General features: G+C 42.2%; 1 protein-coding gene across 3 annotated transcripts in view; it reads left to right on the top strand.

Annotated features, from left to right (window-relative positions):
- The window catches only part of SIPA1L1 (signal induced proliferation associated 1 like 1), a 224061-nt gene that overhangs the window by 104262 nt on the left and 99941 nt on the right, over nt 1-19858 (top strand). For all 3 annotated transcript variants that reach the window (XM_021718955.1, XM_008070855.1, XM_008070856.1), the window contains exons 4-5: nt 11393-11523; nt 17856-18044. In XM_021718955.1, the coding sequence (XP_021574630.1) occupies nt 11393-11523; nt 17856-18044 (320 nt within the window). The remainder of the gene's footprint in view (nt 1-11392; nt 11524-17855; nt 18045-19858) is intronic.

Raw genomic sequence — 19858 nt, 5'->3', positions numbered from 1 at the left:
GTCAATGAAAGGAGCCCAGATTAGAAGCAACTAACAGCAGTAAAGCATCTTGCTCACAAGAGGAAAAAGAGTGCTAGTAGAACCCTTTCTCCACACCTCCAGTCAGTCGGGACAGCTTCCACTAATCCGATAGCAAAGAGTAAGGTAAGGATTACAGCAACAGGTTGGGCCAAGGGAGTGATACTACAGTACAGTAAAAGAACAGTTTATTTCTCCCGTCAGTGGTTGATTCCTCAAGCTTCTGCTGTGTGTAGACTAATCAGCTTCCAGAGTGACTAAAGCAGGGCTGCAGTCCTCTAGGGTCCTTACGTTGAACTCATTTCCTCCAGATGGTCAGCTTTCCCAGTGTTGATGGATCAGAAGTACATTCCCAATCCTGAAAGGCTGGTTTTACTCTGCTGTGGTGGATCCAGGAGGCCACTTCGGCTACCTTTACTGCAGTAGGGTTGGGTAAAATGACAGTGGATGGACCTCTTCAAAGGGACTTGAGGGGTTGGGCATTCCATTATTTTACCCATACAGCATCTCCTGGTTTAAAGGGGTGGGTGTCTGTAGACAAGCTTATAGGTAACCACTCCCTAACCCAGTAGTGTATAGTGGTTAGTGTTGAGCCAAGGGCCTGCATTTGTTGTCTCAGGGTAAAGTTGCCTGCTTCCCTTAGATCCCCTTGTATACCCCTGATAATGGGGGGAGGGCGTCCATAAAGAATTTCAAAAGAGTATTTGAACGCTATTTGTCTAGTAGGGCTAGACCTGATTCTTAGCAAAGCAATCAGCAACAGCTAAACACTTTAACTAGTTCTTTGTCTAGTGACCCCTTGGAGGGCCAGCCCACCCCAAACGAAGGCCAATCTATTTCACAGCAGGTCCAGCATTTTTCGGGAGTCAACTTAATACCATAGTCCCCTGAATATCCCTTTTTGAAATTCTTTACCATACACTCTAGGGGATAAGCTTACTGTGTTTGCCACCCATTTCCTCCCTCTAAAAGTTGACAATCACACACAAGAAAGGGAAAGGGAAGGGATGAGCACTTGCTTCGTCAGTCTCTAGCCACTTTCCTTGCTGAGATATTTCAGGCGCCTCTTAGCAATTGGTAGGTTGGTATTAGCCCCCGACTAGGTTTCGAATCAGGATGACTCGGGACTCTGCTCCTGCCCTAAACTGTATGAGGTTGCCACAGATCCGTGTACTGGGACTCCGCTTTCACTTCACTGCCAAGCAGCATCTCATTTCTTTGCACTCACACACCGTCTCCAACCTGGAGCCTTAGAGTCGCAGTTTCGTTCCCTGTGGGACTACTTGAGCAACTCCGGGAGTTGATCAGGCTCCCCTTCTGCCTCTTAGGGGCAGGCTTACCAAATTGAACCCAGGTTCTTACCAGTCTGATGGGCAGTGCTCCCTTGGCTGGTGCCTACACCTCACTGGGTTCCTCTGTGCTTCCAGGGTCCTTGCCCCAGTATACTGGAAGGGCTAGTCCCCTATGGATCAATTGGTCCACTGGCATCAGGCAAGGCCACCTCTCCCAGTGTCCCGGGGTCTCACCCCAGTGACAAGGGAGGTGAAATCAGTCTCCGCCTCCTGGGCGAGTCCCCAGAGATGTTGTAGGACTCTTTACAGAAAGACAGGACACCAAGGCTTCTTTGCCAGGAAGCAGCATTTATTCGTGCTGGCACCATCTCAGCAGATTCATATCCAAAGGCTGAGCTCCAAACACAGCAGGGCATTGCCTTATATACCTTTTGCTATCTTCCTTTTACATTTTAACCCCTTTGTTTCTCTTATAAGGGGTAATATTTGGCACTATACATTTTGATTGGGTATTTCATGGCACAAGGTTGCAACAGGGTTATGCATTCGCATTTAGACATTGACTACGCCACATTACTTTCTCTCTGTTCTGGGAAGTCTCTTACCACATACTTATGTATTGGGGGCATCCCCACAAACCCAGAATTGTCTTTTGGGGGTACATGTTCCTTATAGTACATTCAGAATTTATTCTGAATGGCTCAAATGGCCAACCAAAGTTTTTATCTGGAAATTTTTAGTAGGTTGTGCCATGATTTTCAGAAGAAACTTCCTGAGTTGTGACAAACAAGTGACTGTTTCTTCCACCATGACAATGCACCTGCTCATACCATGCTGAGTGTTCAGTAGTTTTTGACAAAAGACGGCATGATCCCCACGCCCCATCTCCCTGTTCACCTAGTCTTACCCTGAGTGACTTTATTTTTGTTTCCTCTATGAAAAAAGTCCCAAAAGGATATGTTTGTTGATGTGGAAGAGATGAAACAAAAAACTGCAGAAGTACTAAAAGGCATTAAAATTGACGAGTTGAAAAACTGTTTTGAGCAGTGGAAAAAGCATCTCGATAAGTGTATTGCATCAAATGGAAAGTAGTTTGAAGGTAACTGATTTTTAAAAAGAATAAATATACAATTTTTTATTAAATACATTTCTTTTGGGGGGATCCTCCCTCTTGTGTGTATGTGTTTATATAGAAATTCAGTTAGAGACAGGTGTTTCATTGTAATTTATTTCATCTGGATGTTAAATATTTTTTTCAGAGCTGATATTTGAATTGGTATTAACATTTAAAACAGAGTTCCATTAAAATACAACTTTTTAACCTATTCTTTATAGTCCTTGCCCATTTGTAAACCAAATGCATTTTTTATACTTTTAAAGATCTTCCCATTATAAAAGTTATGTATGTCATAGTAAAATTAATTTTGTGGGAATACTAGTGATTTTGTTTCTCTCCCATCTGTTTTAATACATGCATATTCATATTCATTTTAAAAATAAATCTGGATTATTAAGTGTAGTTTTACATATTTTTTCATGGTTTCATAATTGGCTATGCTGCCATTTAAAGTTCTTTAGTTATTGCAAATGTAAACTTTCCAGTTTCTCATTATTATAAATAATGCTCATGTCAAATGTTCTTGACTTTTTTTGCCCTATTGACTCTAGGGGCAGTTTAGTGAAGTCCATGAAGTCTCCTTAGAATGATGTTTTAAGGTGCATAAGATAAAAATACAAAGCAAACCAAGCATATTGAAATACAGTTACAAAAGTGGTTATTAAATATTTGTGATATAGTAATGCCTCTGTTTCTTTCTTATTTCATGAAAAAAAAAATCTGGTGGCAGACCTGTTACCTACCATGATCTCAAAATAGGGATGAGTGTGACTGACATTCTGAGTGATGAGGACTATGATGTGACACTAAATAACTTTCTGTTGGTGTCAAAGCCACTAGCATGGCTCCTGTTATTGGAGTTTGCTGTCTTCATTTCTAACTGATAGAAATGCTGAATTTCAATTAGAAGTTAGTGAAAATAAGAACTTTTTTGTTCAAGTTCATGGATCCCCTAATTTCTGTTCATATAAAAGTTAAAAAAAAAAACCCAAAAACCCTGGCCTTATGTAAACAGCCTTGTTTAGTCCATTTTTCTCACATGAGGCGGAGCCCTATAAATGAAATGTGAACCTGACAGTGGCCTTGATTGTTATTGCTAAATTGGTCTGAAGAAAGCTTAGCCCAGAAATTTCCACTTGTGTCTTTAAGACTATGCAGTGTAACATTCTCTCAACTATTTTGAATGTTTAGTTTTTATTTTACAACATTTGTTATAGGCCAACAGAAGACATGGTTCTTTGATCATTAGTAAGATTCAGTTTTTAGACATATAATTACTGACTGTGTGTCATAGACTGATAATAGCCAACAAACAGTTTCTCATTATGATTCTGATTTTTTTTTTTCACAGTCTTACTCTGTTGTCCAGGCTGGAGTGCAGTAGTGTGGCATGATTCCGCTCACTGTAGCCTCAACCTCCCGGGCTCAAGCGATCCTCCGACCTCAGCCACCCCAGTAGCTGGGATTACAGGCACACACTACCATGCTCAGCTAATTTTTAAAATTTTTTGTAGAGACAAGATCTCAGTATGTTGTCCAGGCTGGTCCTGAACTCCTGGGCTCAAGCAATTCTCCCGCCTCAGCCTCACAAAGTGCTGAGATTATAGACATGAGCCACCCTACCCAGCCTGATTTTTGCTACTCTTTATCTTCCCTTTGTTTCACCTAGGGTTTTCTTGATATATTTTTGTCCTTTAATTATTTTGATGCAACTTATTAACATCATATAACTTCATAATAAAATTTACCTTTTATTGGAAAGTCAGAGTCCTGTTAGGGCTGCTTGATCAGATGTTGTTTTAAACCCCAAACTCCTCGTAACTTTGGCAAGTACATCACCCACTTTTGAGTTATCTGTGGAAGAAGAATTGGAACCTCAGAGTATTGTGCACTTGGTAAATGTGGGTGGTTACTCTTATGCAACAGTAATTGTCAGCTTCCTGCAGTGATTTGGGACAAAATTCTGGCCTATGGCCATTCCTGGGTAAATGGCCCCATCCTTTACTCTGACCTGCTTTTGATTAAGGTGCAAAACCTAGGCCATTTAGTTCTCTTGGAACCTCCACCCTTATAATTAGGATGAACCCTTTGAGGCCCAGAGACTGAGAACATCTGAGCCGTGTGCTTCTCAGGAGAGCCTTCTCAATGCACTTGACCTCCTGTTACCTCTGCTTGGGCAAATCTGTGTTTCATTTAAAAGCAGAATTTTTTTTTTTTAATGTAATTCACCTATGTCTTAGTTCTATCCTAACCTAGTTATTCATCATATTAAGATGTAATAAGTTATACCAAAGCAAAACATCTTAACAATTGGAACCTAGTAGTAGAAGTAAACAGTTTTATGTAATCATGCTATAGTGAGTGATCTTCCTGGTTTTATCCAGACTTTCTTTCTATTGAAAAGATTAAGCTGATGAAAACATTGAGGGTCAAAGTTTATGTTGTTAGCTGGACTTGACAGTGGCATACTTGTAGGCAACCAAGTAGACTATGTTTTTTTTTGAGTTGGCGTCTCACTCTGTCACCTAGACTGGAGTACAGTGGCCACTCCCGGCCACCGCACCCTCGACCTGCTGGGCTCCAGCGATCCTTCCGCCTCAGCCTTCCAAGTAGCTGGAATTACAGGCTTGCGCTACCACGCCTGGCTGATTTTTTTTTTGATTTATTGTAGAGATAAGGTCTCGCTGCCCAGGCGGTTCTCGAACCCGCGGGCTCAGGCAGTCCACTCACCTTGGTCTCCCAAAGGCGCGCGATTACAGGCTGAGCCACTGAGCCCAGCTGAGTAGACTATGTTTTAAAAAATAGTTTAAAATATTGAAAATGGTAAAATAATTTTACTTGTAGCTATTAAAGATGTCACTGTCTCATTCTTTGATCTGCTGATATATAACAAAACCCAAGTCTGTCTACTTCTTACTCGTGTCTTTGGCATCATTTTTACACCTTGTCTCATGGTATCTTTTCTAGAAAAAAATGGGAATGTTTTCACTTTTCTTTCTGTATAATCAATTAGGGTAATTCTAAGATTAGAATGTGAACATTTTTGTGACTGTAACATATATTGCCATATTGCTATCTAAAACAGTCGGTACCAATCCACAGTGCTGCTAGCAGTGTATGAATGTATTGCATCTCTACCAAGGGTGGTGTTTCATTTCAGAAATTTCTGTCGGTGTTAGGCATGAGATAGGATCTAAGTTTTATTTGCTTTGTGTTTCTTTGATTTGTGTTTCTAAGTCTATTTCCCTATTTAAAATTTTAAATTAACAATTATAAACAAATATTTTAAGCCATAAGTTATAACTTTACAAATTATTTATAAAAAATAAAATGTGTTTTTTACTGTTCATCATTATATTCAGTCCAGATTATGCTGGTGCCCTAGGGAAATACACAATGAAGTATTGATACGGAGCCTGCAGGTGTGAGCTAACCAGGATGAGAAAGCCAACATTGCTGGTGGGAGGCCTGTGACTCTCGTAGCTGTATCTTCTCTACTTCACAGAGGCGTAGCTTTTTTTTGTCTGTGTTTATGTGCCATGCACCACTTTTAACAGGTGGTTACACTGTACCTGATCTAATTACTTGGAGCTTTGAATTATTTACTATTTCCCTTCCTTAAGAATGTGAAATTTATAATTATTATTGTGAACACAGCAACTAAAAATGTAAATATAACTATTTATCTTGAATGTTCTAACAATGGCAGAACTACTCACTGACACTCTTGTTAAAACTCAAGAACCAGAGCTAATAAGAAAACTTTAGGCTAGACATTTGTTTAGGTGTTATATATGAGGAATGGAAGTGGGGAAGAGTCAGTCATCTGTGGATGTGACATGAATTTCTCCCTTTCGACACAGTGAAACCTTCGCTATTTGACAGATCGAGAAATAAAGCATTAATCTGATCTGACTAGATAAACAGTTTATCCGCTTAAGCACTAAATTTTGTTTAACTATATTATAAATATACCTTATGGGAACATAATATTGTATATAATATCTTAGAAAATTAGCTTTGAAATCAGCAGTTTAAATCACATGTTTGAACCTGGTACTGCTATATACCACTTGTGGCCAAGTGACTTATTCTCTCTAAATTATATTTGCCACATCTGTAAAGAAGAAGGAAATAGCATTATTTTCATGGTTGATGTGAATATTAGAATGCTTGGCAAAGTACTTGCTTCGTTGCATTGTATCATTCTAGCATAGTGATTGCTGTATTAGCTTTTGGCGTTCCAGTGGATTGGCTCTAAGGTATTGTCATTTTTGGTGGTGTAATACCTGTATTTTAGTTAATCCATCAGAGGCTTTATCCACCCACTCTGAGTTTCTGATTCCTCTTACCCTCCCCTCTCTTTCTGACTTCTCTCCTCCACAGTTTCTTCATCCATGTCTTCCTTGCCTTTCTTTATCACTCCTCATCTGTAATTCCCCTGTCCCTGTTCTCCTCCCCTCTCATCTTTCTACCCCAAAAGAAAAACAAAGCTGATTGTGGATCTGACTAGAAGAACTCCTTGCCCTTCATGGATATCATCACCAGCGAAGAGTGGAAATAGTTGGCTGGTAGGAAAAATTTTAAATGCTACACCAAGGAGTAAGTGTAGAAGCACTTTCCCAGGACTGGGGCCAGAGAACAAGGAAGATTCTGTTGCCCAGGCCATCTGAGGGACAGGCAGAGCCAGGAGTGGTCAAAAGGACCAGGCTGAAGAGATGCCCAAAAGGCTGTTACTGTAATTTAAAACAAAAATCTGAATCATTTATCTTGAGACCAGAGCTTAAGAACTCAAAAATTTAATTTAAAGTGACTTGCTGAACCAAACTCTTCTCTACTGGAGGGTTACACACTACATTAGGATTTTGAATTGAATAAACTTGTGTTCGTGTAGAGTTTTTCCCAGATAGTCATAATCCTCAAAAGCAGAAAAAAGTGGACAGTGAACAAAAACAAGACTTTCATTATACAAATACTTCTTATTCAAGTTGAAAGACTTTTTGAACAAGAAGTTTACTCATCATGGTAGTGAACTTAACATAGGAAAGTGGGCCAGATTCTCCAACTGTGCCCCTGGAGCTGACATAGTGAAAAGTGGATGGAAGAACCTTTGGGAAATAAAAGCTTAAAGCTTTGTTTCAATGAAAAAACTTGATGTTTCTGCATAAAAACTCACTGTAAGTTCTAAAGGCTCTTTCTACAGGCTCTTTCTAACGTTATCTAACCAGAGGTGGATTTGTTTGAGATTAGAGTCTGAGAAAAGTGTTTGAAGTTAGTTTACAGTGATTTTATCACCATTCCCCCAACCCAGAAATAGACTTATTTTGCATCTGGGAAGAGTTACACGAAAATATAGTTGGGTTTTGATGATGACACACACACAAAAGTTTAAATGACCATTAATTTTATAATTTTAATTATTAGTAAAGTATTCTTTATTTTAGTCTTTACTTTTAGTTTATCTTATGTAGGGCCTATTTTTAAAATAACAATTTTTATTTTATCTGCCAATAATACAAAAATGGTTGCTTAATATCTATATTTTATAAATTTATATTTATATTTTTGTTTTGTCATCCTTCTAAATTTTTATATTTGAAGTATATTAGATATTTGGGTTTGCTAATTTGTGTTTTTATGAATTCACAACAGTTCTAAATAAAGTATTAGTATCAGTGCGCAAAATCAACACTTTCCTTTTGTTCCAGTATTCATTCCCCCTTTTAGAAGAAGTCTTTACCATACTTCAGATGACACCTAAAAGATAAGAGAATTTAGCCAGCTGATAGGGATTATGGGAAGAAGGTTCATCTGTTTCAGATGACAACAGGCACACTGAGTGTGAGCAGCTGAAAGAGAAGCTTAGTGAGTTGGGTCTCAGTTTAGAAGAATGAGACAGGTCTGCATGGAACCTGGAGTAGTAGGCAGGTGGTCGATTTTTCAGACCTCTGGGAGCCATGAGAAGAATCCAAGAGCCTAAGGATTAGGCTGAGTAAGGATTAGGTCAGACAGGCATTTTTGAAGGATCATCTGGGTGCAACACGAACGAGTGATGCCGTAACAAACCTGTTAGAAAATTGTTATAAGCACTCAGGCAAGTGATGACTAAGGCTAAATCACCAGCGTGGGGAAGCTGCAGGTAGATTGGAGAGGATCTAGGAGCTAGAACTCACAACGCATGTGAATCCATAGCTGAAATGGGACTGCAGGGAGAGCTGTGCCGGTTTATGTGGGAAGGTGGTGGGTTCGCTTTTGCTGATACCCGTGGGACAAACAGAGAGTTCCAGGGTAGATGTGAAGGTCTCGTGCTCAGAGAAGACTGAAGTAGACTGTGGACTTGGGGAATCTTCAGCTGTGAGATACAGTTGCAGTTCTGAGAGTGGGCAGAATATTCCCAAGGGAAGAGGGAGGGAAACAGAGCAAGAGCAGCCAGAGAGGAAGAAGGAAGGTCAGAAGAGGGTGCTGTCATAGGAACCAGGAAGTAAGAGTGTTTCTAGAAAAAGTGAAATGATCATCTGTGATAGACATTATGGAGAGGTTGAGCAACGGAAAGGCCAAAGCACCATTTGTCTTAACAAGAAGGCAGGCCTTGGTGACCCATGCAGTGGAGGTCAGATGGTGATACTCTGACAGGAGGAATTAGGCAGCCATTTCAAGAAGTTTCCAATGATAGAAAGGAAAGAGAGGCTAACTCTTCACCTCTGAAAGGGGCCACAGCGTTGAAAGTAAGTGTGTATTTAAAGGTATCCAGAGATGGTGGGAATTGGCAGGTAGAGAGGAAGGAGCTGACGATCAAGAGAGAGTCATCTAGGCATCAGAGTTCCTGGGGAGGTGGGATGAGTGGAGTCCAGGAGGGGAGGAGGATTAGGCTTTGATTACAGAAAAGGAAGCAAGAGTCTGGATGCAGGTAAGTGTGTGTGGGTAATGAGGAAATTTGCACCTAAAAACAGGCTTCTGTGTTTCCTTTGTGTGGTCATATGCTAAGACTGAGAAGAAGGCAAATGGGGACCAGGGGTTGGTAAGGAGAGTAGAGGACGCTTGCAGCCTGTGCCCTGGAGAAGCAGAGGGAGCTGAGCAGGGAAAGCTTGAGCCAGAGACATGGAGATTATTGAGCATGAATCGAGAGCAGCCCTGTCTCTGAATTTCTCCCAGCAACAGCAAACAGCCATCCGCCCTCCCTTCCTGAGGTATGTGGGGTGTATGTGAGGAGCTTCTAGAAAGTCATATTTCAGTTGAGTCCATGAAGTGCAAGGAACAGATGACAGATGTGACTCACACTCGTCTGACATGTCCCCTCTTGCTCAGTGCTACAGTGGTACAGTCCTCTTGAGAGTGCTGAAGTGTACCTAGCTCTTTGCTCCTTCAGTTGGTGGCCCCAGACTGCTGTCTTGTTTTTCTTTAAGTTCTTGTCTGCTTTTTTATACTATTTCTGTCTCCCCCTTTCTGTTTTCTCCTTGTCGTCAGTTGTTCTATCACATTGCTGTCTGCATGCAAGTCTATATCAGCCCTACACCCTGGACTTTGTCAGCATCTGGAATTCTCACACCTCTGAAATAAAGCTGTGGGCTTGAAGACCAGACAATCAAGCTTATTAGAGTTGTGTGCAAAGTAAGAGTCAATAAACTGAGTGTGGCTCTCATGTGCTGTGCTTGAGGGTATACATGAGTGTGTGCACATGAATGTTGTGGCACTTACCGGCTTGTTACTCAGTTGTCCATACATGAGATGTTTGTTGCCTGAATTCCCATTGTGTTGTTGTTTTGAATTTCCATGGATTATAATATTTCTAGCGAATCCTCAGGATTTATGATCATTTATTCATGCCTGCAAAGCATTCTCATGGGCATTCCTGAAATTTCAAAACTACATTGTTAGACATTTTATGCTATTATTTCTTATTATTCTCATGGATTTTCAAATATTTATATATTTTGTTTAGAAATAACATGTATTTTAAAATACTTACGCGTTTTGTATGAGAATAATTGCCATGCTACAACTCGGTCATTTAGCCATGTCACGTCATTGGAGTAGAACAATGTAAAGTAAGTATTCTGGAAGTTTGAAAAATAAATTCATTACTCTAGATTTTCATGTTTTTCCATGTTTTATGGACTTCATCTGTGAACATCTCATGTACATATCAACAGTTTTAACTTTTTTAAAGAAGCATATACTTAATTTACAGTAAATGCCACTTTTATCATTTTCTATAAATTAACTGTGACCCTGACCTTTCTTTTTGTCAGGAGGAAAGTCTGTTCAACTCCAGTCATTTGGAGACTTTGTGCTGAGGTTCAGGGCCTTGGGCAATGCCAGAACATTGAGGAGAGAGGCCCTTGGCTCATGGATGCCCTGACCACACAAGTGACCTAGCTGGCTGCATACTGTAGGAACATTGTGAAGGCTAGGGCATGGTACCTGCCTCCATGGGCACTGTGATGCTATCTGAACTCCTGCTCCACTGGAAACGGGCTCCTGAGAACAGAGTACTTCCTAGTGATCCATCACACCATCTCTCCTCTCCAGGGAAGCTTTTTAGTCAGAGGAAAGCCCTTTCTCCTCAATCTCTGTTCTAGATAGGTTTAGGTTTGGTTTTTTTTTTAAACAAAAGCTAAAAAGCCCTCGCATAAACCTTAGGCAGAGAAGCACACACAGTGCAACTTATTTAAACAGTGGAGCATAGGGAGAAAACACAAATTTATTTTACGAGATAATAGAGTCATTAATTTAGAGTAGTAAAAAACTCATTAGGCAGTCTCTGTTTGGTATCATCTCTTCTGGAACTCAACTTATGTAGCCAAGTCTTTGTTTTTATAACTCATTGAAAAATATTCAAATTTGTTAAATGTTTACATTTTATTGAGATGATTTCTGAGTAGTGATCTTAAATACTGAGCAGAATATAACATTTTCTAAGTATTAGGTTAATTTTCTAACTTTGTTTTGTCTTGTTTTACCTAAGAACACTGGAACTATTTTGGGGCTGATGAGAATCTTGGTCCAGTGGCTGTGAGCATTCGAAGGGAAAAACCTGAAGAAATGAAAGAAAATGGATCTCCATACAACTACCGAATAATTTTTAGAACTAGTGAGGTAAGTTACACTTGAGAGAGGTTTGAGGCTTGACTGAAGTGGGAAAAAAAAATAGAGGGAGCAGTAGCACAGTAATGAAATTTGTTGGTGAAAAGCCAGACTCTGTAAAATATTTAAAGAGGTTTATTCCGAGCCAGATTTGAGTGACCATGACCTAGGGTACTTACAGTTCAGGAGTTTCTGAGAACATGTGCCCAAGGTAGTTGTGTGACAGCTCGGTTTTCTACATTTTAGGGAGACAGAAGTTTACAGGCAAGGACATAAATCAGTACATGTGAGGTTTACAGTGGCTCAGCCTGGGGCTGTCTGGAGGAGAAGGCTTTACAAGTCATAGGTGCATTTTAGGGGTCCTTTAGTTGACAGTTGGTTGAGACAGTTGAGCTATTTCTAAAGACCTGAAAATCAGTAGGAAGAAATGTCTGGGTTAAGACAAGGGGTTGAAGAGACCAAGGCTTTCATGATGCAGATGGCGTCTCATCGGTGGCAGCCCTTGGAGAGATGGCAGATGCCTCTTATTCCAGCTTTAAAGGTGTCAGGTTCCCAGTTGATCCCTTCTAGATTGGGAAGACCTGGAGGGAAAGAGCTGGCTGTGTGAATGGAGACTCTCTACAGAAGCAGAAGACAGCTTTGCCTGGCTGTTTCAAATTATGTCACAGAAATATATTTCAGGGTAAAATGTTTTTATTTCCTTTAGGGCCTGCTTTCTGTTGTATGATGCTTTACCAGAGTCAGGTTGGAATTTGGTACTTTATTTCCACAGAGTCTGTTTTGTTAGTCTTATGGTCTCTATTTTGATACCTAAACTCCACAAGGGAAGAGGCATAATGAGGCGTGACTGACCTCCCTTCCCCTCATAATCTAGAATTTCATTTTTCAGGTTTTCCTCAGCTAAGGGAATTTCTTCGTCACTTGAGGTGGGGAGGGGCTTAGAAATTTATTTTTGGTTTATAAATTTGTTAGCACATGGTTACAGATGTCTTTGGAATAAACAGAAAGCATTCATGCTGGTGGTGGTGGAGGTGAACAGGATGAATGTATCTGGATCCTTTCTTTTTTATCTGACTCTGGACAGATGCAGTAGAGTCATGGGAGATCTTTGTTTGTTTGTTTGTTTGTTTTTAGAGATAGGGTCTCACTCCATCACCCAGGCTGGAGTGCAGTGACACGATCATGGCTCACTGTAGTCTTTAACTCCTGGGCTCAAGCGATCATTCCACCTCAACCTCCCAAGTAGCTGGGTCTACAGAAGAGCACCACCTCTCCCGGCTACATGAGTGAGAGTTTTGTCTCAGAAGTGTGACCCAAGGAAATTGGAGTTCTCAGAATCCCAAGTAGGATGCTGTGCATCCTGCTTGAGCAGCCAGAAAGCACCAGAACAGCCTGCAGAGCCAGTGTCTATGAGAAGGCCACCAAGGACAGTATTCACTCTACCAAGCTAGTGCTTTGGTCAGGTCCCTGCCCAGGAGAGGGAAAGACTCCTTCCTTCACTACCTCACTCTGCTGTCTCCTGGACTTATCCTCTGAGGCCTTGACCATGGACTGAACCAGGGCTGTCTGGTTGTGGGTAGAGCTAGTTGTGAGGCTCCTGGAGCTCTCAGAAATCTAAACACATAAAATGCATGAGTTTTTTTTTTTAAATGAACAGGCTAAAACAGAAATGGGAAAATAAAGAAAACCCACGCTACATTTTTTAAAAACTCATGACCAAGTATGGGACTCTGAGGTTCTTCTTTGGTTTCTTCCTAAAACATGTATAATTGGACTGGTTACCAGTGTATTTCCTCTCAGCTCCCAACTCACTCTAGGACTTCGTTATACATTAAGACTCAACACCCTTGAGACATCTAGAAAACAATGACTTTAGAGCTAATTTATGCCTCCCATGAATACCAGGCAGGTTTTGCAGTTGGCTTCACTTGTTAATTGATACTAAACTTGAACTCTGGGGAAATTAAAAATACATTTTTTTTTGAGGTGGAGTCTCACTCTGTCGCCCAGACTGGAGTGCAGTGGCACGCTCCCAACCACCACAGCCTTAACCTGCTGGGCTCTGGCAATCCTTCCACCTCAGCCTTCCAAGTAGCTGGAACTACAGTCGTGTGCTACCACGCCTGGCTAATTTTTTTATTTATTCTAGAGATGAGGTCTCGCCAAGTTGTCCAGGCAGGTCTCGAACCCACGGGTTCAGGCAATCCACTCACTTCAGCCTTCCAAAGCGTGGGATTACAGGCTGAGCCACTGAGCCTGGCTTAAAAATACATTTTTAAAGACAAGACTTTCCTATCTGATGTGCTGTTTAGAGTGACCAGAGAGAAATGAACTTACAGGCTCCTATGAACCTCTCTCCGTGTAGCGAGTATAGCATAGCGTGTGTAGTGGGAAGACTAACACGAAGACCTTCTGTGTCTGTCAGTGCACACAGTTAGCTGCTCCTTTCTGCCCTCTCAGGTCTCGCCAGATTTCTGAGAGCCTCCATTACCATATTTCGTCTTTCCCATTCTTTTCTTTTTCCCTTCCCAAAGGCATCCTGATCTGGGCCCCATCACATTTTTCCTTTTCTATGATTTTTTTTTAACCCACGTGAATTCGTCTTCTAGCTGCTTTCCTCCCTTCCTACCCTTCCTGTGTGGGCTCTTTCTTCCTCAGACCCTGTCTCCAGCCCCTACCTTCCCTCCCAGCATGCCTTGGGCATTCCACGCTTTCCCAGCCTTCCCTTGGTATCTCTCTATCCCAGTCCTGCTGTGCTCTGGGCTCTGCTGACCCTTGCCTCCTGCCCACTTCTCTTCTTGCCCCCTCTTGCTACGTTGGCCCAAAATGTTCTACTTGTATTCTCTAGTCGTCAGTTTCTGTCATGTTCCTGCTAATCCCCTGGAGTGAGTGCTGTCCCTTGGCCTTTGAGTGAAAAGTTCAAGTTAAATGCTGTTCAAAAAACCATCACCACGTGCTTCTCATGTTCAAAGTGATGTTTGGTTTACTTCATTTGCTCAAGCCAGAAACTGCTGAAGTCGCACTTGACTCTCTTCCCCCTCCTGCTCTGCGTCTGACTTGTTTATTTTGTCCAGAAGCCCTGTGGCAGTCGTGGACCTGGTCTTGCTCTGAGCACTGCTCTCTCCTTGTTTCTGTCTAGAGGCCTGCGTTCATCCCACCTAGCAGGGTCCTTGTGAAGTAATCAAGATTGGGCTTTCCCCAGTTCCGAGTCCTCCAAGGTTCTCCTGTTATTCTGAGAAAAAGTCCATGACCTTGCCTGCCTGGGAGGTCTCTGATCTCATCTCTGACTGGGGGCCTCTTTCTTTTGGGCCTCCTTAGGACAGCTCTGCCCCCAGTTCCACGTTCCCCATTCCTAGAACTGTGGGCTCCCAGCTCCCCACACGGCCTCTGGCTTTTACCCTGGATCTAAAATTTCTGCTCCCTCCTCCCATTTTACATCCAACTTTATTGTTCACTCATACTTACCATTAACTTGTACTTCCTTATTTTGTTTGCCTTCAATCTCCCCTCCTAGAATATAAACCCCATGAGGGTGGGGACTTGGGTCCGAGTTGTTCATTCTCTACATGCCTGGTACCTTGAATAGTTCCCCCTTTCTCCTCCCCACCCCTCCCCTCCTCTTATATCTAGTAATTGCCACTAGCTTTGGGTTATTTCTTTCCCTTCCAATTAAAAAAAAATCCTAAATGTGTTTAATTGTAACATTTTCTAAGGTTTACTATCAGAAATGTTTCTGAACATTGGTCCCTCTCCATAGCTCCTGGACTTGGTGGTACTGTCATGACTCTCTTTTCATTGAAGCCAGTTTACTAGACAGATAATAAGAATTAATTTGTATCTCGGACTTCTCATGTTGCTCATTTCTCATACAGATAAATACTTCCAAGAAAAAAGAAAACTCATTATAGTGACACCCCAGTGGCTTCAGTAAATGGCATCAAGATACTCAAATACAAACACATCTCCTTCATTTCAGTAGACGTAGACATTGAAAGCATGTATGACAAGTGCTCGCAGACCCCCGTGGACTCAGTGGGCTGTTGGTAGACCTTGTGTGGATGTGAGTGGTTTCAGCTTAGGGCCACCAAGCTTAATGAGGACTCACTTCTTGTTTTATTAGTAAAAATATCAATAATGGCTGTGATTGGATGTGTGAAGGGTGCTACCTTCACTCACTCGCCTAGCTCTAGGCTTGGCTTCTTTTTTGTTGTTGTTGAGTTGGAGTCTCACTTCATCGCCCAGGCTGGAGTGCAGTGGCATGCTCACGGCCACCCCAGCATCGACCTGCTGGGCTCTGGTGATCCTTCCGCCTCAGCCTTCCAAGTAGCTGGAACTACAGGTATGTGCTACCACACCCAGCTAATTTTTATTTATGTATTTATTTATTTATTTATTTATTTATTGTGGAGACACGGTTTCGCCAAGTTGCCCAGGCTGGTCTGTCTTGAACCCATGGGCTCAGACAATCCCCTTGCCTCAGCCTCCCAAATTGTTTGGATTACAGGCTGAGCCACCAAGCCCAGTCTGGGCTTGGCTTCTGGGTGGGGACCACAGCTGTCCTATGCAGTTCCCTGTCCCTGGGCGCTTGTCCTCTCATGGAGGGAAGAGCCCAGTCACTGAGCTGGTCAGCTGTTTCCCATGATTGAAAAACAAACTGAAAACAATTTATGTCCAATTAGATAGTAAGTGACAGAAAAATGATCCTTGTGCTATTTGTAAAGAAGTCTTGCACAATGAAAGAAAAAAGATGCTCATTGGATGAATAGACCCATAGATATCTCAGGTCGTTTTTCCTTGTGTCAAGAGATTCTGACATGCTCTGATCTTTCTGCCCTGCCACTCAACCAGCAGTGGGCCAGTGTTGCAGGTTTCGCTTCCTGGAGTTTTCCTGGGGTTCCGCTTTCCCTGCTTATCTTTGTGCCTTCTTTCCTGTACCCTGAAGACTTGCTGCTGCCTTCTGACTGTGTTCCCTGGCCCTGTTCCTTACTCCTGCAGATCATCCCGTTTGCTGCTTAACTTCTGAGCACATTCCATCATTCCTGTCTGACCACCTCTGGTTACTGCTGGAGCCCAAGGGGCATGGATCCCGTGTCAGCATCAGGGTCTTCTGCCACTGCTTGCAGCTGTGCCCACTACCCATCCTGTTCTCTCTGACCTAGTGAGAGCTGTCGCTCTTTCCCACATACTCCCTGTCTTGTCTGACCCCCATACCTCTGCTCATATTCTCTCTGATGTTTCTGTAGAAGTTGTTCCTGCATTTCTGGGTCCTTTCTAATGCCATTGCTCCCACCAGGACTTTTTCTTGTGCTCTGAGCCATTGCAGTCTGTTCTCTGCCCTTGTACTGACCACCCGACCCTGTTCTGCTTCATGATAAAGTTCCTCTCTGTGTGTGTTGACCTGTCTGCCTCTGGTTGTACATGCTCCATGAATGGGTCCAATCTGAGGGTTTTCTTCTGTCCTCATGCAGTACTGAATTATGTTAACAATTTTGTCATGTGGAAAGTTGTAGAAGTGAAGACTGCTTTGGGCTTCATGTCTGGTTCACTTTTCTCCAATGCATCATCATTACACAGGGAAATGTCTTCGTTTAAGGTACTAATGGAAGGTATTTGAAGAAATAAGAGGAAATCTAAAGGCATTCCGACCACTGTTGCCTGGACTGCTCTCTGACTGCACCATCATCCTACTGCAGCAGTACTTGGGGACATGGACAGTCCATGCTTGCCAGTGGTATTTTATGAATTCAGAGCTTTGTTCTGCCTCTACTTTATAATTCAAAAATGTACAGCACCAAGTATTTATTCTTCAGATATTTCCCTGCCAGTCATCCTGGCTAGTGTGCTTAGCAGCACTATATAGACATGTAGAGACCCTGATCTTTATGATCTCATCAGGAAATGCTAGATTTGATATTTAAATGCATCTCCTCTGAAGGCTTGGTGATGAATTCCTTTGGACTTGCCTGGGTCTTCTTGAAAGTGTTGGCCTCGTGCTTTATAAAGTATATTTATCAATTCTCTGGTTATTCCCCCCTCGATGGATTAACCCATCAAAAGTCGTCCCCGAGCTCTGTGAAGCCCACCATCCAGGTCTGTGGCTCAGACACATGTTCAGCCATTAAGGCCTTCAGGGCATGGGCGTACATTCAGCTCACAGGCAGATGTTCAGCTATCCTGGCCTGTGGCACATGAGCACATGTTAAGCCATGCAGGCCAGCAGGGCACAGGCACATGGTCAGTCACGTAGATCTGCGGCATACACATTCAGCCGTCCAGGCCTGTCTTGCCATGGACATGTGTTCAGCCATCTTGCCGTCATACTCACTGCAGCACCTTTCTTGCAGCTCATGACGCTGAGAGGTTCAGTCCTGGAGGATGCCATTCCCTCAACAGCCAAGCACTCAACAGCCAGAGGGCTGCCTCTGAAGGAAGTGCTGGAGCATGTGGTACCCGAGCTCAACGTGCAGTGCCTGCGACTGGCCTTCAACACACCCAAGGTCACAGAGCAGCTCATGAAGTTGGACGAGCAAGGGGTGAGTGTGGCTTTGGAGGACAGCATTCTCACTGTCCAGGTTCTCTACAAGGCTTCTGGAATATACACTGCCATATTTCTTTTTGTGGCAGGGAAAACTGATACCATTTATTGTGCAGTTTTTCATATTCTTTTTTTTTTTTTTTGCAGTTATTCATATTCTCATTTTTGTAACTCTCTGGAACACTTCTCATCTGCTGGAATTCTCTATGTCAGAATTGATGGATAAGATATGTAATCTATATTCTTTTCTTTTTTTTTTTTTTGAGTCAGAGTCTTACTCTGTTGCCCAGGCTGGAGTCCAGTGGCTTACTCACGACCACACCAGTGTCAGCCTGCTGGGCTCAGGTGATCCTTCCGCTTCAACCTTCCAAGTAACTGGAACTACAGGCACATAATATCATGCCTGGCTAATTTTTTGATACATTGTAGAGACGAGGTCTCACCAAGTTGTCCAGGCTGGTCTCGAACCCCTGGGCTCAGACAATCCTCTCGCCTCAGCCTCCCAAAGCGCTGGGATTACAGGCTTGAGCCACTGCGCCTGCCCTTATATTCAACTCTTAATAGTCTTCCATACATGCAGTGAATTTTTAAAAATGTCTGTGAAGCCGGGCTCGGTGGCTCAGCCTGTAATCCCACGCTTTGGGAGTCTGAGGTGAGTGGATTGCCTGAGCCCACGGGTTCGAGACCTGCCTGGGCAACTTGGCAAGACCTCATCTCTACAATAAATCAAAAAAATTAGCCGGGTATGATAGCACGCGCCTGTAGTTCCAGCTACTTGGAAGGCTGAGGCGGAAGGATCACCGGAGCCCCGCAGGTCGAGGCTGCAGTGGCCAGGAGCGGCCACTGCACTCCAGTCTGGGTGACAGAGTGAGACTCCAACTCAAAAAAAATAAAAATAAAATAAAATATCTGTGAATAAATAGTAGCAGCAATAATAATGGAGTATAATAATAATGTCATAACACTACCAGCAGTACAGTAATAATAATGACTAATACCAATGAGCATGTTCGTGGACTCTTTTCTAAGTGCCTTAAATATGTTATCCCATTTGATTTCCCAACCCTGCAAAAATGGTCCTGTTATTATCCCCATTTTAGAGATAAGAAATCTGGGACACAGAGAGATTAAGAAATAAATCTAGGTTCACATAGTTACTGAGTCATGGAACCAGGGCACAAACACAGTCTGCTTCAAAGCCAGTGCCATTGCACTGTTCTTAAAGCTTATATATATGTATTTTGAGACAGGATATTTCTCTGTCACCCAGGCTGAAGTGCAGTGGCACAGTCATAGCTCACTGCAGCCTTGATCTCCTGGGCTCAAGTGATCCTTCTGTCTTAGCCTCCTGAGTAGCTGGGACTATAGGCTCATGAGCTACCACATTCAGCTAATTTTTAAAGTTTTTGTAGGGTCTTACTATGTTGTCCAGGCTGATTTCAAACTCCTGACCTCAAGCAATACTTTCCTCAGTCTTCTAAAGTGCTGGGATTACAGTCATGAGCCACTGTACCAAGCCCAAAACAGTTAGATTTTAAAAGTCTATTAGTACCGCCAAAGGTATATTTTAGCTAAGAATTTTAAATATAAAAATGTAAAATTCTACATTCTGCTTGGAATAATATCAGCATATGGGCTAATTTTGTAGATAGTCTACTTGCATATTCTTACTTTAACTCCTTCTTTTAGTGTTTTAGTCATATTGCATCCTAGCAGTGTGTGGTAATGGTTTTAGCATTGCATTCTTAAAATTTCTCCAAAAATAAAATTGGCCCAGGTATTTATTTAATTCATTTTGTGAACAGATTTTGA

Source organism: Carlito syrichta, unplaced genomic scaffold, assembly GCF_000164805.1.
Source record: "Carlito syrichta isolate Samal-C Ts95f unplaced genomic scaffold, Tarsius_syrichta-2.0.1 Scaffold314032, whole genome shotgun sequence".
Lineage (NCBI taxonomy): Eukaryota > Metazoa > Chordata > Mammalia > Primates > Tarsiidae > Carlito > Carlito syrichta.
Note: the sequence above shows the minus strand (reverse complement) of the source record. Positions and strands in the feature narration are given on the sequence as shown.